The following is a 24,808-nucleotide window of genomic DNA, read 5'->3' on the forward strand; positions in this document are numbered from 1 at the left end:
AAACTAGTGGGGCATTTTCTCAACTGAGGTTCCTTCTTTCAAAATGACTCCAGCTCATGTCAGGTTGATACGAAACTAGCCAGAACAGACTTCAAAGGAGGAGGACATTCATTAACCGCCTAAGCAAAGGCAGGGCAGAATTTCATGATCTTGATACATAGCAAGGTCTTACAGGATGAAAAAAAAAATGCTGAGGCACAGAAGTGTTGCCAGCTAAGGTGGCAGCATGGTCAGGGGAAGCAGAAAAGCACAGAGGGGTTCAAGGGTGTGAATGAGAATCTCTGAAGAGATGGACTACAACTGGGTACTCAGGACAGGAAGTGGTGGGAGGGCTTAGGAATGAATGACACACTAAGAGGATTCATCCTGAAAGGCAGCAGGAAATCTAAGTTTCTTGTTTATCTGTTTTAAAGAAGGAGTGGAGGTTGGGGACTAGAGAGAGAGAGAGAGAGAGAGAGAGAGAGAGAGAGAGAGGGCACACCCAAGTTAGGTGGCTCACACACTCCAGCTCCGAGGAATCCAATGCCCTCTTCTGGCCTCTGTAGTCATCTGTTCACACATATGGACAAACAGACACATGCACACATACATGAACGAAATAAGAAGAACATTTTAAATAAGTGATTGGATCAGCTCTAGAAAGTCCACACTGCGTCATGTTCAGCACGAAACATAGCTTCATTTGCTGACTATTAAAAAGACATTGATGATTTCCTAACCAAACTCTGTGCACTAGTACAGCCACACAGGCTGGGCTGAGATTAAGCAACATTAAACAGTGAAACTGTGTCTAAAAATAAATGGGGTTGCATATTGTCTAGAATTTGTGCGTGTTCAGCAAGACCTGGGGTTCTTCCTTCTCAGCTTCACCCGGGGTCAGTCACGGCAGGCAACTGGTCCAAGGCCCACAGAGCCCCCTTCCTGAGAAAGCAGAGGAAATTCGACTGCAGGGGGCAGATTCTCCAATCTAGAGATCTAAGGCTGAGTGTCAGTCAAGGCATAACTTTGAACTTCAAGCCCCTAACTTAAAGTCTCCCAAAGACTGAAATGGTCTCAGCGCCACAAGTTCCCATGACAAAGACAATAAGTCCCACTTTAGATGCCGCTCAGCGCTCTCACGGGGCCACGGTAGGCAATGACTAGAGCCATAGTCCGAGGGATGATTCTAGTGGTTGAGTCAGTGGCACCCAGCAGTGCATCCTGCGAGGGCGGGGGACACATCTCGCAACCCAGCACTGCTGGCCTCCTTGGAGCCTCTCGAACATCTCTCTGTTATTTTTCTCTCTCACAGATATAACAGAAATATTCTATCTTTAAAATGCCAGGGAGTGGGCCTATGGGGCTCTTTCCTGGGCCTTGGGATTTTGAGGTAGAAGCCACAACGCCCTGACTGGGGCTCACGTGAGCCCCCTAGCGGCTAGAAGATGCAAAGGCCCAGGATTGGACAAAGCCAGCTGGTCTGAGCCCAGCTTAAGCAAGCTGAGATGACCACTGTCTTGCAATATTTATTACGATGTTTTGAAACAAAAAAACAAGCAAAATAACTATAAAATAGCCACACAACTTGAATTCTAGTGACCTTTGCCCCGTAGACGTCACTCCTGCTTTGCGACAGCTATTGCGATGAGAAGGTGATGCCGAGATCGACGTAGATCGCTGGGTTTCCGGCCCGCACGCTCTGTAAGGGTACAGTTTCCTTCATACCAGGAACTCCCTGGTGGAAACTTCCAGATGCAAAATGATTCATGAGGAGGGATCAAAGCCAAAGTGAACGGGACTCCTTAAACCAAGTTAGAGCTTTTGTTAATAGGTCCAAAGGAAAACAATACCACTTCTCTGGGGCTGTGCTAGACACGTAGCTCAGAGGTGGAAACCCTGGCCCAGCATTTGTGAGAGCCTAACTTCCATTCCAGAAGTGGAAAAATCAAAACAAAACAATTCGCCTATAGACTTAAGCTTTTCGGTGCCACCTTCTGCCAGAGAGACAACTTGATAGGCCATTTGAAATGTAAATCCTGGGGACAGGGAAGCAGGCTGGACGTTCTTTTTCAGAAATGCTTGACATCTTGAATTTCAGTTTTTGTAGAGTCTTCGTGTAGCCTGGGTTGACCTTGGGTTCACAATGTTCTAAGGGTGACCTTGAACCTTTGAGCCTGTCTTCACCACAGCCTGAGTGTTGGGATTACAGGCATGCACTGCTACTCCTGGCTTTGGTTTCAGATTTGGGAATATTTGTTCATGGGTAAGGAGATTTTTTGAAAAAAAATTATTTATTTGTTTATTATGTATACAATATTCTTTCTGTGTGTATGCCTGAAGGCCAGAAGAGGGCACCAAACCTCATTACAGATGGTTGTGAGCCACCATGTGGTTGCTGGGAATTGAACTCAGGACCTTTGGAAGAGCAGGCAATGCTCATAACCACTGAGCCATCTCTCCAGCCTAAGGAGATTTTTTTTTTGAGGAAAGAATGAAAATCTTAGTTATATTTTTCATAAGCTTTATTCACATAGCCTGATGGCAATTTATACATTCACTATTTTAAATCATTTTGTTTAAATGCTTAAATCAATTAAACAAAGGCTCTTGCTATGGGGTTTTTCCAATTGTGGTATCATAGCGACACTCCAAGGAGTTTCCAACTTTGGAGGATTTTAGATTTGGGATTTGAGAATTGAGGATGCTGAAACTGTGGGCATAGTGTGCTAAAATTATGTAATACACACACACACACACACACACACACACACACACTGTTTGGTGAGATCTTTCATCTGCCTTCCCAGTGCTAGGGTCACAGGCGTTCACTAGTATAGCCAGAGCTAGAGCAATAGATAGCCTTCCTTGGCTTCTTCCTATTGACTTCTGCACCCCAAACACGGTCATCTCCATATTTGTCAGTTCCACACCAGAAGTCACCCCCCCAATCCGCCTTTCCTGACTCCTGAAACTGTTCAATCACCTGCTGAAGGCACAGAGAAGCCTCAGCACAATCCCGAACAAAACCGAGTCCAGGGCAGACCAAACTTGACTTCTAAGTGAGACAGGAGCTTGGGTGTGTGTGTGGGGTCTCCGGCAGAGGCCATGGCCCAGCATCACATGATTTAGTGTGAGCAAATAGACGCACGATCACACGGGCCACACTTGAAAATGTTCGCATTGTCATGGAACCCACATTCTACCCAACAGTGGTAAGAATGGCAACCAAGAACTTCTCCATGGACACTTTTGAGTGTACAAGGCGCTTTCCACAGTAACTGGGGATTATTCTATTCCAGCATTAAAGAGGAGAAAATTGGGATTGAGAGAGAGAGAGAGAGAGAGAGAGAGAGAGAGAGAGAGTAACATCCAAAAACATGTCATGTCAGTGTGAATTCGTATAGCTTCCTTGCTTGTTTTAGGCAGGGGAGCTAGCAGGATACCCTGTAAATAAGCTGGGTTAGGAGTCTCACTAATCTGAGGTTAAATCTTTTTTGAGATTTGTTTACTTTTTCTATTTTATGTGTATGGGTGTTTTGTCTGCATTATGTCTATGTGCCACATTCAAGCAGTATCCTCAGAGGGCAGATGAAGGTATAAGATCCCCTGGAACTAGAGTTATAGACTGTAAGCCACCATGTGGGTTCTGGGAATCCAACCCAGGTTCTTTGGAAGAGCAGCCAGTGCTCTTAGCTGCTAAACCAGCCCCCAATCTTACTTTTATAAACGGCCCTCTGCCCTTTCCTGGCTGAAACACTAGGTAATCCATCTATCCCTCAGTTTCCCCATTTATGAAATAGTGGCAGCTAGGAATATGACACTAAAAATTATGAAGACTAAATGAATTTGAGTTTAAAACACTAAGGCTACTGCCTGCTATGGGATAAGAACTGTTTAAAGGTTTATTGTGGTCAATTCCAGTGCTTAAATATTTAAAGACTCATCTGTTAAATGTAGCCCACACTGCTTTACAGGACAAAGCAAAACATACTGGTTTATAAATTCATAGTCGCCTTCTTAAACCTGTGTTTTCTGATCATGGCCTAAAAGATTCAGGAGCATCTGCAGCTTCTAAGGTTAAGCTGAATTTCTGGATAACCTGAGGGTCTATCAAATGAATGATTACAGGAACATTCAAGGATTGATAATGGCTTCAAGAATGGTGAATGGCCACTGGATACTCGTCTAAATGTCTACATTTAAAATAATTGGGCTGGGCTGGGAGGAATCCTGGTGGTAGACCGCTTTGCCTAGCATGTGAGAGGCCCTGGGTTCACTTCTCAGTACTTCAAAGATAAAAATAAAGTAAGTTTAAAAATTCCAGAAGATCATATTCAGGTTCTCCATGCAAGGCAGGCTTGCATGCTTGGGAGGCCATCTAGTGGTGGGCAAAGTCATGCCATGAACTGAAGTACGTGGGAAACTGTCTCTTGAAGATTTGGTCCTGAGTCTTGGGAAGACAAAGTTCATTTTATGGAACCAAAATGTCCTCAGCCCGGACTGCTGTATAAATATGTCATCCTTGGAGATCCAGCGCTTCCTTCCTAGGGTTGTATGCAGAAGGCTCCCCCCAAGCCATATAACCATGAGCCTGGCTTGTATCAGCAGTTAACTGTGAAAGTTGCTGGCCGAGAGTTCCAGGGATTCAAGCCCGGAGAGGCAGAGACTAGAAGCATGGGACATATCATCACTGAGACGTGACTTTTACAGGGTAAAATGGTAGGTAGCCCAAAGGCCAATAGTGAACAACACAATCCATGGCCCTGTGATCCAGAACAGCCAAGCACTTCCCAACACAAGGAGTCCTCCCTGCTACAGACGGCGCCAGTTGGTGCTGATGACCCTGATGCTCAGGGCTTTTCTGAAAGCAGCAGGGTGTGCCCTGCACAGCCCCTGTTCCTCCACGCTGGGTCAACATGCATGTCTCTACCCTACTCCCACGTATATGTTCCTTGTCTCCTATTTAAGGAACAATCTTTTTATCTGTACATCTGGTATGGTGATCTAGACGAAGAGTGGCAACTGGTTCACGGCACCAAACACAAGATGCTAATGAAGTCTACAAGAGCCTACTAGTCTCTGCCATCTCAGTAACCCCAGCACCTAACACAGAGCCATGCATGAAGCATGCCTGGTATCTACGGAGACAAGTGAGGATGCACCCACGGATGTACATGCTTTCATCCCTGCATTCCCTTCTCTGTACCACGAAAAGGTGCTATTGTTACCTACAGACAGAATGATTCTTCCCAACAGCAATGGCCCCCATGCAACCTAGGATTTACAATCTAACCAGGGCCTAGGGCACAGTAAAAGAAAGTCTGAGGAGACTTAGATTTTAGACTCTTAGATTGGTTCTGGATCCCAAGTCTGTGCATTGAAGAACTAAATAAATTTCTAACTTCATAAAAACACTGAACTCAACAGGAATGGTGCCTCTAAAGACATCAGTGATGAGAGCTCGCCTAGCAGAGAACTGTCTACAGCATCCTGGGGTATCCAGTAGCATTACTACATCAGGCTGATGGCTTACCATATAGCCTTTCAGGGGCCTCAAATCATGTAAAATGACTAACATGAGCTGGCTTTGTAATGAAAGGATGTCCCTCTCATGAAGTCTCTGCTTCTGGCCAGAGAGGCACAGAATCCTCGGGGAACCTCCTCCCTGATGAATCTGAAGAGGTCAAAGGGCAGAGGAGGGAGAAGGATCTCACATGCTAAGTCACTAGACCTTTCTTGTCGCCACTCCACTTTGCATCAGCAAATGAGATGCTCATCAGTGAGTCCCGTTTGCAGATGAGTTAAGTAGCTCATCCAGGATCTCCAGCAGTTAACGAGGTGTGCAGCTTTGGTCTGACACAGAAAGATGAACCCCTGCTCCATGCTGGAGGAGGAGGAGGAGGAGGCCCTCACGCCATGAGGGCCCATAATACTGCTGGGATGGAAAGAAGAAATGGGGCAGGGAGGATGCAGCTGAATTGATTGTCAGGCTTTAAGTTCACCTTCTCCGCAGCTCTAGGCTGCTGCTTCCGATGCTGCCTCTGACTCAGACACGATGACCTCAGGGTTTTTTGAATGACTGGTTTTATTTGTGTTCTGGTGTCCTGGCACACCCACTGTTGGTACATCGCCCTCCTCAATCCTGCCAAATTCCACTTAAAGCACCATGTTGCCCAGTTGGTTCCCAGGCTGCCCTTGAACCATTTTCCTGACCTTTCCTCGAATGGAAGCACAGCGCAGCAGTGTCCGAGCTTTACCAGTGGGTTATTGTAACTCTGAAACATTGTTTCTCAAGACAGGGCTTCTCTGTAACAGCTCTGGCTCTCCTGGAACTAGCTCTGTAGACCAGGTTGGACTTGAACTCACAGAGATCCACCTGCCTCTGCCTCCCAAGTGCTGGGATTAAAGGCGTGCACTACCAACGCCTGGCTAATAACTCTGAAAATCTTAATAGTGTTGCTTGATTTCTAGGCTAAATTTTACTTCCCTCCACCCAGCACTCCAAACCCTCCATGACCTTCTCTTCTGATGTTTTTCTTTGGAACCCTTTCTGTGGTTAGGCGTGAGATTACCGCCCTTTAAAAGGTTAGTAGAACCTGCGAGAAGAGCCACTCTACGGCCAACCATTGTTATCATGGAAGATGCACTGTGTGAGCGCAGGGATGCTGTTGACACTTCTGCTCCCAGGCTTCCCCTCCTCTTGAAAGAGAATTGACACAGCAGAGATAGCAACGGCCTCCAAGAGAATCTTGGCCCCATCAGCTGTTTAGAGCAGGTGACAGAACTGGGAATAGCCCAGTGAGCTTGGTCTGCACACAACACCCATAACACCCTGCCCACACTGCCAGCTGAGCTCCGTTCCCACATTTACAGGGCCACCGTTTCCTAAGCATGACATCATGCCTCAGCTCAAGTCTAGCTTGAGATCTGGGATCTTGCTTGGGCCTGGAAGGGACCAAAGTCTTGCTGAGGTCTAGGAAGATTTTCGTTTTCTATTCTGGTTCCTTCTAATGCTGAATTTCAGCTCATATCCTGATACAACCTTTACAGTTTGTGTTCTCTGACCCTAAAGCTTCCTTCCAATGGAAGCACATTGAACTTGACTCGTTCTTGGTTTGTTTGTGTTTGTTTTTTGTTTTTAATGGGTCAATCATGATGCTAAAACATTCCAGTATCTATCATCTAAGATTCTAGCTTTGTGTGGTGGCTCGTGCATAAAATTCCAGCACTTGGGAAGCGGAGGCAGGGTGCTAACCATGAATGTGAGGCTGGCCTAGACCACATAGGGAGTTCCAGGCCAGAGTGTGCTACAGCATGAGATCCTGTCTCAGAAAAAGAAGAAAAACATTTCTATGTGGTGACAAAAATGCACTGTCTCCAGTCAAGGGCAAGTTCATCCTAAAGCTCAATTATGGATGTATGTGCTCCACAGATCCCCATCTGGTAACCTCAATTCAAGCTGACGTCCAGAAGCTCCAGGAGAGCTCTGGAAACCCAAAGTTAAGGAAAACGCAGTCATCTCCCGCTATGACTGGGATAACAGGGCTCTTGAGAATGACTGCCCTTTCCATCCCTGTACCTCTAACCTGTCTCGGCACCAGCGTAAGCATTTAATTAACACTTACTAGGAGGATGAGTCAATCTTCCTAAGAGTAAACTCAGCCAACTTTCAGGGAGATAAAAGCCTAGAACTTAAGATTCTAAACTTCTGCTCTCTCTGATGTCTCCCCTCCATTTCTCTCTCTCTCTCTCTCTCTCTCTCTCTCTCTCTCTCTCTCTCTCTCCCCTCCTTCTCTTTCACTGAATAAACTATATCCAAACTCTCAAAAACAAAAACAAACAAACAAACAAACAAGACTCTAAACGTCTACCCCAAGGACGAATACAGCCTCTCTCAGCACCTACTGTTTGTATATTCCATCACTGCCTCCCATGGTGCTTCTTAGGTCCTTATTTGGTAATTCTAATCCAAACAAATGCTACATCAACCACTTCTGAGCATAGTGGATGCTTTTGTCCCCACTTCTAGATAAATTAAAGCCATGCCCAGACTAGCATCTCCTTCCTTTAGTTCATGTCACGACTGGAGAGCAGTCAGAGGAGCGGAGCAGGTATAATGGCAGAAAACAGCAATCCTAGCTCTCAGGAGGCTGACAGGGGCCTGAACAAAGCGAGAGACAAGGGCCCGATTTCAGCTGGAAATACCTGCAGAGATTTACACCCAGAACACCTTGGGCCCTGTCCCTTGAACTTCTTTTTTTCCCCCCACCCCCCTGTAAATAGACAGAAAGACTCTGAGCCACAAAGTGTACTAGGATCTGAGAGTACAAAGATCTATGCTACGTTCTCAGTATCTCCAGGGGACCTAGGCTAATGGAGGAAAGAAACACTGATTCTCATATGCTGATGTAGTAAGATGCCTTTGGGGAGCGTTAAACAAGCCTTAAACCACGGAAACCACCAGGGCTTACAGAGAAAGCATCTTTTCTCTCCCACTTTCCTTTTTCTTTTCTTGGATTTTTTTTTCTCAAAACAGGGCCTCTCTATGTAGCCCGGGCTATCCTGGAACTTGCTATGTAGACCAGGCTGGCCTCAAAATCACAGAGATGCCTGCCTCTGCCTCCGGAGTGCTGGGAGTAAAAGTGTGCCCCACCAGGCCTGGCAGAAAGCAGCACTTTGAAGAATGGGCAGAAGTTAACGGAGAGGGCTGAAGTTAAAGACAGTTTCTGGAGCTAGAGGCAGCGCGTCCAAAGAACAGGACACACAAGGAGCTGGACACCTTCAGCGAACTGCAGATGGCTACTGGGTGGCCAGTGATGGGAGGGACCACGGGAGATAAGACCAAAGAAGCCAGCAGAGGTCCCGTCTTAGTGGTTTTCTAAGCCATGTCAGAGTTCAAACTTCACTTTATGGCCCAAGGGGAATAGAGGGAGGGTTTTAAGGGGGACAGCAACATCATGAGGTATAAATTTGTCCTTCTGGAGTTGAGCAAGAGGTTATTGGAGTCATCACAGATGATGATGATGATGATGATGATGATGATGGATTGGACGCAGGCTATGGCAGTATGAGGGGGCAAAAGTCAAGAATTAAAGAATTATGCATGTTATAAAGTAACAGATTAGGGGTGTGTGTGTGCGTGCGTGCGCGCGCGCGCATGCGTGCGTGCACGCACACATGTGGTATGGTCAAGAACAGTACTCCAATTTTTGTCTCAAAGAACTATGTGGATAGTTATAGCTTTTCAATGAAATTTAACACCAATGAGAAGGAACCGGTTAGTGATCAATGAACTTGACTCTTGCTTTGTGGTCCTTGGAATCAAACAGGGACTTGCATATATAAGGCAAACTACTCTAACAGTGAGCTACACCCCAGTCCTTAGGTTTTCTTTTTCTTTTTGCTTATTTGAGACAAGGTCTCCCTTAACTAGTCCAGACTGATCTGGAACTCACGATTCTCTTTAGTCTACCAAGTGCTGAGATTGCAGGGTGGTGCCACCGTGTCCACCTGAACTCAGGGTTTGCTATGCTGAGTTGGAGATGTTCGGGGATCATCCAAGAAGCAATGACAGGAGGTGATGCTGGCTTATGAGGAGGTGAAGACAAACACAGAGATGCAAGGATGCTCACACTGCCAAAGCCATGACAGCAGACGCTTTTCCTCAGAGATAATGAGACCACTATGAAGCAACCGGTGCCCAGATAGGAACATCAAAGAACCAACAATCATCTCATGGCTGGAGAGAAGGAGATGATGCAGCAGGTCAAGGAGGACCAAGAAAAGCGTGTAGTTTATGAAGAAACAAGGAGTGGCTGACAGTTTAGATTTCAGTCGATCAAGATACAGAATCAAAAATCTCTGTTGTACTTAGTTACCAACCTGTCACTGGTGAATTAGCAAGGGCAGGTCTTTGATAGGCAGCAAAGTGGCGACCCTGCCCTGGAAGTCAGGTACAAGGAGGACACGTGCTGACCAGTAAAGAGGGGGAAGAGTCAACAGAACCTGAAGGTGGAAGCTGCTTTTTATTTTTTATTTTTTTAACAAGTTGTCATCGTAGTTAGCTGTCCCTAGGAGCGTCACAAAGTGTAGTCTTGTGTGTGTGTGTGTGTTTTAAATTAATCAAACTTGAGATTTTTATTTTGAAGCTGAGGTAATTCAACATACAGTGGTATGTCCTGACAAAAGACATTCATCTCCCATGACGATGAACACAGACTAGTCCAGGCAAGAGGTATTTCCAACATCCATTAAAACACAGTTATGTATCCAGCACTCCAAAGACCTGTTTCCTCTTCGATACTAATGGCCTGGATAGAAAGTGCGTGGAGGCACTGGGATGTTCTCCGTGGACCACTCGGGTCAAGTCGTGCTTGGAGTTGAGGAGCTGGGAGTTTGACCCGGTGCTGCTCTGCCCTGGGGCAGATAGGAGGGTGCAGCTGTTGTAAGGGAGGCTAGACACCGCAGCTTCTGTGTGGCCTTTCTGCTCATCCTGACACTCTGTTTGGGTCTTTATATTCTTATCAGAGTCCAGAGAAACCTTCAGATAGTTTCCCTATTAAGTTAGCTCTTCTTGGTTTATGTGATCAGAGCTGTGTCTGCTCTGATCACATAAACCACATCAGCCACAGGATACACATGGAAGCCGCGTGCCACGTTCCTGAGATGGAAGAGTTCTGGCGGCTCAGTAGCTAAAGGCAGTGTACCTTGAAGAAGCCGGGCTTAATATTGTCATTGTGGACTCTTTTTATTTATTTACTTATGTATCCATGCAAGGGTGGGGACTGGACCCAGAATATTGTGCATTCTTGACAAGCACTGTACTACCGAGTTTTATCACCAGCCTGTTTTTTTTTTCCTTAAGAGAACAGTACACAACCCTGCAAAGGTGGGTGTTGTCTCACCTGAAATCAGAGGGTGGAAGAAGCCCTCAGATGAACTTTTAAGCATCGGAATCTTAAACAATGAAGAGCCAGGCTCATTCCTCTTCCCTAGACCAGTTTCTCTCTCCAGGCTCACTCCTACATCCTGACAAAAATCCTTGGGACAGACCCAATGAAAATAAATTTTGCTTTTTTTGTTTACATTTATAGACTCCTTTGGGACGTTCACTCAACCAAGATATCTGCAGGGCTAATATTAAAACATCAGCGTCTTAGGTTCCCACACACCACTTAGCTGTTCAGAGTTCCTGGACTGGAAGGCTGAGATGGTCCATGTCGCGATTCTACAACAGCTGAGCAAACCATTCTTAGGACGCCAAGGTGGATTACGGGGATCTGGGCCAAGGGCTAAGGTTCTCTGTGGCATTGACTCCAGGTAAAGACTGGAGGCTTTGAAAGAACACAGAGGACTTGAGTTTAGTTTGAAAGAACACAGCTGGGCCATCCTGAGAGCCCTGGGGCCTTCCTTGGCTGTGCTCAGCTTCTCCACTGTTGAGAGGTGGGAGAGGGGATTAACTTTCCAGATAAACAAAGGGGGCATAAAATAACGACAGTGGCGATATTGTATCATTTAGGAAAGAAAACATGACTTGGGGTGCATGGTCACCTCTCAGACATCCAGTTTGCAGCAGGCACGCTTCTTAAACATTATGTGGTGACCTGAGCTTACCACACTCTGTCTCAGCTGGTGCTAACGTGTGGCTCACGAAACAAGCATGTCACTGTGTGACGGTGACAAAAGCCCCCTTGTCCCTTCCCTCTTCAGTCAGAGGGGACTGTGGGAGCTGGAGGGGCAGCCTAGTGGGCCAATCAGTTTATAACCTTATGGAGTCTTGTGTGTGATCGATTTTCCTTGGGGTATGCCGGCTGTGGGGTGTCGGGCGGGACAGAAACCCCAACAAGCCGGCCCCTCATGTTACAAGCATTTACTTACAGCCCTGGCACCAGGAGACAGAGCACCCCCTTCAATGTCACAGCCACATCAAATCGCCAGGAAGAAAGTTTCCAAGTGCCTCGTCCAGGATCCCCACCCCTTGATTATCCCAGACTGGTACAGACTTGCTGAACCAAGAAAGAACCCATGAGTCATACACACGCAAAACGTGACTAAGTTTTAAAATTCTTTGACAGTTTCATTCACGTATACTATGTATTTTGGCGATTTCCAACTTTTTAGAAGCACTGCTTGCGGAGGGAATTCCCATCTCTCTCCTATGCAGTCTCGTCTGCACACAGCAGCCTGCTTTCCTCTCAAATCCTTCTATTCCATTGTCCCGTTCCTTCTGCACTCGGAGATGTTCTTTCTCTGCCTCCACCTGACCTGGCAGGCTTTTCCCGGGAAAAACAGCCCTGGGATTCCTGCTGAGGTGCGAGTGTGTGTGTGTGTGTGTGTGTGTGTGTGTGTGTGTGAGAGAGAGAGAGAGAGAGAGAGAGAGAGACAGAGAGACAGAGAGACAGAGAGACAGAGAGAACATGGCACAGGAGCGTAAAAGAACCTTTCCAGCGTCCCTTGATAGGAGGGAAACTGAGCAGCGCTCTGGAGCCAGAACTGCTTCTCAGCTTTTCTCACAGGGCATGACTGTAACCACCTCCCCTTGACCCATTTTCACTCCTCTGAGAGGAGTTATCCTGCCACTCTACAACTGATGGGAGACTTGTCTGAGCTCCTCGGTGCCCCTTCTCCATCACCTCAGGCCTTATTTGAGGTGGTTCAAGAATGAGGCAAAGTGAGAATTTTCACGACCAGCAAGGATAAAAGTAGGCAAGTATGGTTGTACATATTACCGCTGCCCCAGGATGTGGCCGAGGGATCCAAGAGACAGAAGTCTTTAAAGCAGTGACATTTCTCCCCACCTCATCTGGAGCTGCATCTCCTAATGTCACCAAGATGCCACATGGCTCATCTAGGACAACTAACAGCCAATGACATTTAGAGAGGTCTGGCCCTGGCATGTAGAATCTGGCTAAGGCAGAGTTACAGTTAGTTTCAGCTGTCAACTAGACACACCCAGGGAGAAGCAACCTCAGAGTTTAAGGAATTGCCTCCGTTAGACTGGCCTGGGAGCCTGTCTGTGGGGCATAGTTTGGATTACTGATTGATGGAGGAGGGCACAGCTCACTGTGAACAGTGCCACCCCTAGACCTGGACTATGTAAGAAAAATAACTGGTGGGGGGTGGCAGAGGCGGGCAGATCTCCATGAGTGTAATGCCATCTTGGTCTACATATGTAGCTCCAGACCAGCCACGGTTACATAGTGAGCCCTTGTTTTCAAACAACAACCAAACAAAGCCAACCAACCAACCAACCAACCAACCAACAACAACCAATCAACCAACCAACCACAACCAAACAACTAACCAAGCAACCAACAACCAGTCAACCAACCAACCAACCAACTAACAAACAAAAACCAACAAAAGAGTGAGTCTGGGAGCAAGTCAGTAAGCAATTTCTCCATGGCCTCTATCTGCTTCAGTCCCTGCTTCTAGGCTCCTACTTGACTGAGTTCTTGTCCTGACTTCCCTTAGAGATGAACTGTGATGTCAAGGTATGAGCCAAATCAACCCTTTCTTTCCCCCAGGTTGACCTCGTCCCTGTTTATGACAGGGACAGAAATCAGACTAGCACAGATGGCAGCTCTCATGCCACACAGCATAGCAAAAGTGACATTCCTACTGAAGTGTCCCCGCAAGTCTCTGGGCACCAGCAGTAATCAGACATCACCCCCTTCACCTTTGTATTTCCCCACTTGAGCAAGAACGACACTAGGATGCCCTGAGCAGATTTTATTCTAGTAGAGATTCTGTTTCCAAGGAGACAAAGTGGCCTAGTAGTAAGACAAGAGAAGCTTCTGGGCAGCAGGAAGCAAGTGGTCCTGTGAATCCTGTGGTTTTAGAAAGGTCACATGCAGGCCTCCAGTCCTTAATGCACTGTTATACAAACAAAATGGAACATTGTGCTCTGAGTATATTATTTTAAAAAAAAGGTCTCAAAAAGGGAAAGAGAACCACGACTTTGGGAAATGGGCTGCTAATTCACCCACCCCAACTCAGCTTTCCCATACTGCCCATCCCCCTGCCGTCACTTGCTCGCACTCACTGCCAAGATTTAGAGTTTCAGCTTTCAGTGAGGGAGCCTAGATGTTGGAGGTGGTTCTGGTTGGGAGAAGGAAGATTAGTGCATGAATGTGCTAAGGGACCGGATTCCGCAGAGAAAGGCTTAAGCCTCCTGGAATAGAGTTTTCATGCCAAAGAGGGTCCTTTGCAATATAACACTTGCTCCAATCTGAGCCGTTTGATTTTGCAGGCTCCCTGTCACCCTCAGCCCTTGAGGAGGGAATGCTTATCACCTGTGGCCCCCCAGGGCCGTTGCAGACTCAGCTAAGAGTCAGCCAGGTAACTGACTCGTGCCTACTCTAGAGTCTGCGGCTTTATGAGCTGCCCTAAAAAGACTGCCTTTGTAAAGCAAGGACTGATGTGGGAGTCCCCTCTGTGTGCTGTTTGTATTGGTTAATGAATAAAGAAAGTGCCTTGGCCTGATAGGGCAGAACTTAGGTAGGTGGAGAGGACAGAACTGAATTCTGGGAGGAGGAAAGCAGAGTTAGAGAGATGCTCTGGATCCGCTGCCAGAGTAAGACATGCAGCTGAAACTTTGCCAGTAGGCCACTGCCACGTGGTGATATACAGATTAATAGAAATGGGTTAAATCAAGATGTGAGAATTAGCCAATAAGAGGCTAGAGCAAATGGGTCAAGCAGTGATTTAATTAATACAATTTCTGTGTGATTATTTCGAGGCTAAGCTAGCCGGGGCGGCTGGGATGAACAAGCAGCCGGCTCCCTCCAACAAAGGACATTTTACTTAAGCTCGGAGCTGACTTTCCTGCCTTGGTGCTTTAAGGCTGGTGAGAACCACTTCAAGGTTCTGTACTCTAAAGTCAACACCTGTGCCCTGGTTTGGCTTTTTTTTTCTTCCAATTTTGAATTTTGTTGTCTTGGAGACAGGGTCTACCTACACAGCTCTGGCTATCTTGGAATTCATTCTGTAGATCAGGCTGTCCTTGAACTCACAGAGATCTGCCTGCCTCTGTCTCCTACGTGCTGGAATTAAGGGTCTGTGCCACTACACCCAGTCTGTGGTTGCAAGATATCCGATTATACTGTATTAAGATATGTCATTGTGATGGGTTTGATAAAAAACTGAATGGCCAATAGCTAGGCAGGAGGTATAGCAGGGAATTCTGATTAGAGAGAACTCTGGGAAGAAGAAAGGAGTGGCCAGCTAGGCACAGAGGAAGCAGGCCAGGCAGTAGGGAGTAAAGGTAACCAAGCCACATGAAAGAAAGTAGATAGAAAGAAATGGTTGTTATGAGAACTAGTTAGGAACAAACGTAAGCTAAGGCTGAGCTTTCATAATTAATAGTAAGTCTCTATGCCATTTTTTTTGCAAGTTGGCAGCCCAAAGAGAAATCCACTTATAGCCAGTTTTGAATTTTGAGACAGGCTTCCAACATGCAGCTCAGGATGATGGCCTTAAACCATGATCCTCCTGCCTCTGTCTCAAGTGCTAAGATTATATTACCATGGTTGGCTGGTTTAAATCCTAAGCTCCTCCTAGAGACAGTTTCATAGACTTTTTCTCTAGTGTTCAGTGCTGGGGTCTTGGGGATTTGATTTAACAAGGTGGCTATGAGTCCATGGCAGCAGTGCTCAGAGGCAAGGCCTCGGGCTCTTACTTAATAAGCAGGTAATGAATTCATGTACAGAGCTGCAGCTTCCCATGGCTTGCGGGACGTCCTCTACTACACGCGTGAGCTCACTCTCTGCTTCCTGGCTGCCACAGGCAAGCACCTTTGCTCTCCTATTCCATGCCCCACCATGATGCCCTGCCTCCCTACAGGTCCAGAAACAATGGTGTCAAGTGTCCATGGATGCAAAACTCTGGAACCCTAAGCCCAAATACATTTTCTACCTTTAATCTGATTTTCTTAAGTATTTTGTCCCCATGATGGAAAAGAGCCAATAACAGAGAACTCCAGGCTTTCTACGTTAGGCCAGTTAGTATGGTCTGGAGCCTTTTTTTTTTTTTGTACTAACTACAGTTGGGGCATGGTACAACCAGGAGCTATCCCTAGGTCAAGCCAGGGATACTCTTAAACTTCATGCACAGAATAAGATAGCTTCCAACAACAAATAATTGTTGGCCCTAAAATGTCAATTGTGTTGTGAGAAACCCTGCTCCAGGGAGATGGAACAGACAGTAACAGTGTTCTTTCTGCTCACGTTCAGCTCGCTGTACCTGGCTCTATACGGTTGCACGGGACCTTCACACACTATACCTACCCTGCAAGGCGGGCACTGTTTTCATCAATGCACAGTTAACAGATCTCAACCACAGAGACACCACATGGCTAGTCACGATCAGCTCGTACATGCAGAGCCAGGGCTCCAAGTCTGGTCAAATTTGGTGGTGCAGGTTCACCAGCGCTCCACCGGGAGGCTTTTACATAATGGTACACCAGCAGGGAGTCAGGCTGTGTTCAGGTAAGAAGAAACACTCTGGATTCAAGAGCGCTAGAAAGAGACCAAAGGGAGCCACCCTCAAAGTGGGGCCTGCATTTCCTGCATGAACCTGAAGGAGGCTGTCTCGCCAGTCATGACTGGTACTGTGAGGTTGGAGCCTCCACTTCCCAAGTCATGGGAAAACAATATATTTCTCAATGCAAGGCATTTATGGGATTGAGGAGGAACATGTTGCCTGTCCATCTTCCTACAGCATGAAGTGAATGTTAGTATGATTGCACTTAGTAACATATGTCTCAAAAGACTTTATTATAAAATAACGCCTGTAACAGAGCTAACACTAGAAGATACAATCACAGTAACTAGTCTATTTGTATGTAGTATATAGTATTGTTTTGGCTTGGGAAAATGACAACTCTCAATAGGTTGTACTTGGGAGTGTGCTTGCGCATGTAGGGCAGGAACCCAGGCTGGGGCAGCAACGGTGGAGCACACCAGTGGGGACTGTCCCACGCCAACTTCAAAAGACCAGCACACCACAGAGCTAAAAATAGCAAGTCCAGAGAACACAGGGAATCCCAAGTAAGCATCCTTTGTAATTTCAAAGAACATTTCCATGGGTGCTGGTTCCAGAATAGCCATGAGTGGGGGCTGTCTCAGTGGTTGCCAAATCCCATAGTACAACACATACACATTCAAGCCTAAAGTTTCTACCTGTTTGGAAACTCTTAAGAATGCATTCTGATAAGCATCAGAGACAATCAGAGAAAAAGTGGACCGGCTCACTTGTATCATGATTTTTTTCTTTTTTCTTTCTTTCTTTTTTTTTGAAAGCTGCATGGCCTTCTCCTGGTTAGCAACTGAGACTTCAATATTTTACTCAGTGAATATTTGATGTGACATATTTTCGAACTGACAGCTGTTCGGATGGGTTAGTCATCTCTGCAGTGAATCAGTTACTTACAAATAGGCCTTTTGTTTCCTGAGAACCTAAACACCTCCCCATATTCTGACCTGTATCCAAAGCCACTTCCTGCCACACCAGGGACATTTCTTTGCACAGGTGTATTTGTTTAAAGGAAAGCTCTCTAGCCAACTCCTCAAATGAGAGAACCTCAAAATGTCATGGCCAGACAATCCTGAGAGACCTCTCACTGAAGAGATGAGGAAAGATACCAGAGACAATGAGAGACTGCCCAGTCACACCGAGAATTACCCGCAGAGCTGAGAGTTCATTCCATTTTCATTTACTATTCCGGGAGATTTCCCAACTTCACTGGGGTTAATTCCAAGGAGCGAGATAGAGGGACAAATTTTGTCTAAAGTTATCATTAATCAAAGAAATTTAAAAGTATACTATATCTCGAATAAGACCTCATTAATGATGGGTAAGCTCCGTTGTCAACTGGACTAGATTTCAAGTCACCTAAGCAGTTGGTGAGCCGGGGCTTCTCCCTCCTTTTCTTCCTCTCTCCATCCTTCCTTTTTCCATTTCCATCCCTCTTTTTCTCCCTCCATCTATTCTTCCTGAATGTATCAGTGAGGGTGTTCCCAAATGAGACCTGCCCTGAATGTGTGCAGCTCCAGTCCCAGAGCTGGGAACCTCGGTGGAATAAAGGAAGGGAAAAGAAGAAAGTCAGCGGAGGACTAGCATTCTCTCCTCTCCGCATCTTTTCTGTCATGAGGACAGCCACGGCCACATGTGCCTGCTGCTACGATATCTCATCCAAGCGCACGGAGCCTGACAATTGCAAAGCGACCCCTCGGAAACCAGGGCCCCAAACAGACCCTCCCTCTCTTACGTTGTCTCTGTCTGGTATTCTGCCATAGCAGTGAGAAAAATCATGAATACATTACTACATTAGAAAGTGGGGAAGAAAACCACAAGGCAAGCCACAAGGCCTGGTGATGGGAACAGATATGAAACAGAGCAAGCTAGCGTGGATCTGGCTGCCTAAAATCTCCAAGAGCACCAGCATGAGGTTCGGTGTGACTCCAGGGCCATGCCGAGACACTGATAATAGTTGACCGCGGGATTTCTCAGTAGAACATTCCAACAGGAAGAAAAGCACACAGATGTTAGCATCTGAGCTTTGTTTTTGAAAACACAGGAATGTGTATAGAATCTGCTTTCAAAGACCCTCATCTTTTTTTTGGTTGTTTGTTTGTTTGTTTTTTCCCTCCTCGATATCCAGCAAGTCAAGAACAGAATGCTGATTGCCACAACCCAAAAGAGAGCAGAAAACAGTGCCGAGCTATCTGCTCTAGGGGCCAGGCTCCCGCCCTCCCCTTCGGCCACTCTGATGGCGTGACTTGCGGTCATATTGCCTATAACTTCAGTCACTGAGCTTTGAAAAATAATAAAAATTTCTAGGCTTTGAGGAGGCAGCCAGCTTCCTTGACCTGCATCTTTCTTTAACCAGCCTAGGAGGTCGAGGTTGTTTCTCCTGAAGTTCAAAGGGAAGGCGCTCTGTCATGGGGCCTTTGGAAAAGAACTCAGCTGTGCTGTGAGTGGCTCTCACTTAGAGCAGTCCCCAGCGGTGGTTCCAAATGTCCTCTAGTTGAAGGCAGAATCTGTCCGAATTCAAGGGTTATGGCTGCTCTCCTTTAGTCTTGTGTGCTATATTGATTTTCCCGGGTTCAGGGCTGGCAATGAATCTTATAGTCTATTTTTCTCTGTGTCCAGCAATCCTTCTTGTACAATATAATCGTGTGGGAAATGCTTAACATTTTTTTTAGAAACAGTTATACATTGTGTGTGGGAGTGGGCATGTGAAGGTGGGTGGGCATGCGCACACCACAGTGCTCGTGTGGAGGTTGGTGACAATCTTTGGGGGTCAGTTCCAGTCTTCTATCATAGGGATACTGGGAACTGAGTTCATGCTATCAGATCTGAGACAGGTGCTTTTATTCAGTGAGCCGAGGACCCCTTTCTTGAGCCACTGTATCCAAATTTCTGGAATGAGACCTATTAATAATTTCTTAAAACCTCCCCATGGTAATTATACTGCCCGAGATGTAATATTCTAGATTGATTTCCCCCACCTTCCCTCCCTCCTTCCTTTCTTCTCCCCTCCTTTTGTACTTCCTTCTTTCCTCATAGGCTATCCTGAAAAATCTAACCACCACCACCACCACCAATAGTTCTGAAAGGCAGAGGATGTTTCATACCAAGGCGCTGCCTAATGGATAACTAACACTTTGGGAGAAACTGCACCCAAAGGCCTGAGATTTCCTACACTGCTCCAGGCTGTGAAAAATTGAAAGGGAGTATTTTCTTCCTTTCTCGGTGTTTTTTAGTTAATCATATTCAGGCTGACCCAATAATAAAGAAGTAAGAGACCACCTGGATTCTAGGCACACTTAAGGTTCTGGTGGGCCATTACCCCTTTTATTTCTAAACAAAATGACCCATGTTTACCCTCATTTTTCCATGTAGAAATTGCCTATATTCTTTGATTACAATGGTCTATTCTTCCTTCAGATTTTTTGGTGTCTCTCCCCCTCCCCTCCGCCTTCTCTCTCCTTTTCCTCCCCCGCCTTTTTTTTAAAGAAAGGGTCTCATATAGCCCAGGCTGGCCTCAAACTCTAGGTAGCAGAGGATGACCTTCAGATTACCACCCTCTTGACTCCACTTCCCGAATGCTGAGAGTACAGGTGTGCACCACCGTAACTGATGTGTATGGATGTATACGGAGCTAGAGATCAAACCCAGGGCCTTGTGCATGCCATGCAAGTGCTCTACCAACTGAGCTACACCCAGTTTCTATGGAGAGTGGGTCTCCGGCAGCCAGGCTGGCCTAAGATCACCTTGACTGGTTGGATTCTTCTGCTTCCACTTCCAGGGTATAGAGACTACAAAAACCACATCGCTGTGCCCTGGCTTACTTTAGCATTCGAAAACAGAACCGCATGTCCCTTCTAAGAGAATCTAATGCATTGCAAGGGAGTGACTCAGAGCTCAGAGCAGTGGGTGGAAAGGCTGGAGCTACAGAGAGATGTTTGGTTGCACAAATTCCTTTATTCGGAGGCTCTATGGCATCCTGTCTGTAAGTCACTTCTGGGTTTTCCTGTTCAGTAAAGATCAGACTCTGGACAGGACCCCCAAACCTCTCTTTATCCTTTTCTCTTCCTGCCTCTCCCCCTATTGTGCTGTTTGAGTTTTTATTCTTTCTCAATAACTGACTCTTCTGCCGTTTCCCTTTTCAGCTCAACAATCATGATTATAGAAGATGGATTTATTCGCCCCTACCCTTTACCCTTCTCTTATCTGCGTTTCCTCCACCAAAAGTTGACCGCTACCAGCATGCTTTAGCTTATGGGCAGTTCTAAGTGTAGGTCTTGCTTCTGTTCATCCCTCCAGTCCCTTTGTTATTGTCAGAGAAAGACAATAAGAGCAGCCCGTGGCCTGTCGGTGTGCAGAAAATAAAAGCAGATGCGTCCCACTTACAGCTTAGAGCCATTTAGCTGAGCTCAACCAAAGCAAGCAGAGACCTGCGGCCAAGCCTTAGACTTTGTCCCACAGCAGGGAGCTTATGTCTTCCATGAGCCTGACAGCTGTTCCAATAGCCCTCTGTTGAGTTGAGACAGAACTCAACTGTGCTCAACCCCACAGAAGTATCTCAGGGGAATGAGTGTTCCTGACAGCATGAGGGATGGCAGTCCCTTTCCTCCCTTGGGACTGGGATGTCAAGACACGAAAGCCTATAAAGGTTGAGCATTTTTAACCCAAAGGCTTACAATTAGAAAGGCTTCCACATCTGAATCTTCATGACTATTGACAAGCAGACGTCTCCATACCTGCCCTCCAATGGGTCAATGTACAAAGTTTGTTTTAAATGAAAAACTATGAAAAGGCTACCTACAGACTACATATAAGGTATATGTAAAAAACAAACACATTTTGTGATTCTATCTCCAAGACATCTCATTGTTTATAGACAAAGATGCTGAAATAAGAAAATATTAAAATCGCAAATGTAAACATCTCTGATCCCAAGCCTGTTGCACAATGGTGACTCAATCTACCAGAGAAAGAATACAAGAGGAGGGGAAGCAGAAATCAAATTCCAGAGTAGGAAGGACCATCAGGAGGCCTGGAGGAGGAGAAGAAGCCCACAACAGCCTTGCTCATACACCATAGCCCTAAGAACACAGCTTCTCTGGTACACATCCAGGGCCCATTGAGTCGGGGCTCACTTAGCCACTCACTCCTACAGTTCACTATAGCTTCTTTTCTCTGTCTGGGCCCTTTCACTCTTCAAGGGGCTCCAAGAAGTTCCTGCAGGCCTATGTATGAGTTCTTCATCCTCCGCTCTAACCTATTGCTGTGATTGTTGCTTTCCTTACTGATAGCAGCACCAGCTCCTCTGAGCTTCTACATGTAGACTGGAGACCAACATCTCTTCGCAGAATCCGCCAGGCCTACAGCGCCACACTGAGACTGTGGACTGAATCGCTACCAGATTCTTGGTATTTCCTTTGTGAATCAGCCGTTGTTGGTTGATCTAGACCTTATCATGTAAACCAATCTAATCTCCCTTTAAAATATATTCATTCTCTCAGTTCTGTTCCTCTAGAGCAGTGGTTCACAACCTTCCTAATGCTATGACCCTTTACTACAGTTCCTCATGTTTTGGTGACCCCAATCATAGAATTATTTTTGTTGCTACTTCATAACTGCAATTAATTACTGTTATGACTTGTAATGCAAATATCAGATATGCATGGTATCAACATATGGCCCAAAGGGGTCACGACCCACAGGTTGATAACCTAGAGACCTGACACACTTGTGAGTTGGTTGGTTAGTTAGTTGGAGACAGGATATGGCTATGTATCCTAAACTGGCCTTGAACTGGAGTTTCTCCTGCCTCCTGGTGCATCTACCAAGCCTTTGTTTCAGCCTCAGGAAGAGATAGAGGGCCAGAGGGAATGTCTCTGGCAGAATTTCGTGGAACTGGTTGGTTGGGAAGACTCGGTTCTAAGGATTGTATACATGCTACCTTCCATCCTTAGCTCCTACCTCTGTCTAGGTGTCCTGAGGCTTGGGATGGTTATCGTTGCCAAAGAGAAGCCTCCCTTTTGCTCACGAATGGATCTGATCAGTTTCCTGGCCACAGATAGGCTGCCTATCTTTTATATTGAAATAGTCAGAAGCTGGTTGAGGGCAGTCAGGGAAGGAATGCACTCACTGAACCTCTCAAGGAGACCGAGCAAAGCTAATCTACCGAGCTCTGGCACACAGCATCTTCCTTCCCATGTTCTCTTTATTGCAGTTCCAAGAGCCTTGGCTGCAATTCTCCTATCTCAACTGATCACAGGGGGCAAATCTATGCAGAAACCCTTCACAGTGGCCACAGCAGCCGATAGCCGGACTGACAAAGAGAAAAGACAAAGCGGACAGGAGAGCATTTGGAAAAGGGCAAACTGTATCATACCTCATTGGCCGGGGAAGACATCTCTGTTGTGCATTATAGACCAATACAGTATTAGCATTCTTAGGAATAACACCGATTTACACAGAGCTAGACAACCAGTATCTATTTAGGAAGGCAAGTCTCCAGCCCCAGGGAAAGGTCGAAGCACAGAGAAAGCGGCCCCTACAGGAGAGCAGCAGTTACTGCAGACTGGGAATCACCTACCTCTGAATGTTATCTTCCAGCTGCTTGACTTTGAGCTCATCCTCCTCAGACTGCCGCCTCCTGGCTTCCTCCTCCTCCGCTGTCCCCGCGGGCACACCCTGCAGCAGCCATTTTTCCCGGAGGACTTTGGACTGTGGGAAGGAGGGAAGACAACAGGTAAGAAGACACCTTTGGGCCCACATCTTTTTCCGGACTGGTAGATCTTCTCCATCAGATCCACCACTCAACAGTTCAGCTTGACCACTGGCTGACTCCCTGACATGATTGTCTACTTCTGCCTGGCCAAGCAACAAGGATTCCTGGACTGTGTTTATTCTACACCTTTTTGTTTTGTTATGTTCTTAAATTCAGTTGTGTAATTATTGAGAACCTACCCAGCACTACTCTGGTTGCCAAAAACCAACCAACCAACCAACCAACCAACCAACCAAACAAACAAACAAACAAAAACTAATTCCTGCCTTACACACCTTCTATTCCAGTAAGGAGAGAAAGAAGGCATAGTTTCTGCTCACATATGCAGATACATGCATGTGTGTGTATTTCCCCACGGTGCGGGGATATATATGCTTACACACATGCATGCACATATAGATGCACCCCCACAATGACTCTGGGAATTCAGGAGTTAGGGAGAGGAATAAAGAAAGTGTTGCTGTATTAATGAGATGGGTCTAAAGACTTCATTGATGAGGTGACATTTCAGCAGAGAACAGAAAGAAGTAAGGCACGGGCCTTATTGATACAGTGACCTGGGGGAAAGAACGACCTTGAGAGAGTTTGGTTGGTGTCTGTGCTTCCTATCATTAGCCATTCCTTTTTTTTAAAATCAAAAATAGAGTAAACATAAAATATATATCCAGATTTAATAATCATGAATATTTTGCCATATTTCCATCTTATCATAGCTTTTAAAATATTTATTTAAAGTTTTTTAGTGTGTATGTGTTTGTGTGTGTGTGTGTACACATATATGAGTGCAGGTGCCCTAAAAATCCAGAAGAGGGCGCTGGATCTCATGGAGTTGGAATTACAGGCAATTGTAGTTAGCTGCGGTATGTAGGTGCTCAGAGCCAAACTCAGGTCCTCTGTAAGATCAGTCTGTGACCTTAACCACTGATCCATCTATCTAGCCCTACTGCCAAAGAATTTTAAAGCAAATCTCGAACACCATGACATCTCTCTCATTGATATTTGAATCTGAGTCTCCAAAAAGACAAGGACATTTTTCTATGCAACTATAGCCCCATTGTAAGATTTTCTAAACCCATGTGACATCCAGTTCATATTGAAATGGTCTTTTTAAGAAGTCCAATGTCATGTTTCCTCTTAAAAAACCCGTTAGTAGCCAGGTGTGGTGGCACATGCCTTTAATCCTAGCACTCAGGAGGAGGAGGCAGGCGGATCTCTGGGAGCTCAAGGCCTGCCTGGTCTACAGAGTGAGTTCCAGGACAGTCAGTGCTGTTACACAGAGAAACCCTGTCTCAAAACCCACCCACCTCAAAATAAATAAATAAACAAGACTCTTCAGTGACTCACATGCACCCCCAGAAGTGTCTCTAATGTGTTAAAATCATAAACCCCTCCTGTGCCAGCATATGAATATACTATAGAGGGAGACAAAACATTTTCATTTCAGTTCAATGGTTCGGAAAAGATGGCTACTGCTCTGGGAGATGAGCTAAGAACAACACAGGACAAGAGCATGTTTGGGCTCCC

General features: G+C 46.0%; 1 protein-coding gene across 5 annotated transcripts in view; it reads right to left on the reverse strand.

The window, feature by feature from the left end:
* Positions 1-24,808, reverse strand: part of Palm2akap2 (PALM2 and AKAP2 fusion) — a 459,281-nt gene that overhangs the window by 220,683 nt on the left and 213,790 nt on the right. For all 5 annotated transcript variants that reach the window (XM_048420463.3, XM_085677115.2, XM_085677116.2 and 2 more), the window contains one exon: positions 23,090-23,220. In XM_048420463.3, coding sequence (XP_048276420.3) covers positions 23,090-23,220 — 131 coding nt within the window. The remainder of the gene's footprint in view (positions 1-23,089; positions 23,221-24,808) is intronic.

This window comes from Myodes glareolus, chromosome 16 (assembly GCF_982192425.1).
Source record: "Myodes glareolus chromosome 16, mMyoGla1.1, whole genome shotgun sequence".
Classification (NCBI taxonomy): domain Eukaryota; kingdom Metazoa; phylum Chordata; class Mammalia; order Rodentia; family Cricetidae; genus Myodes; species Myodes glareolus.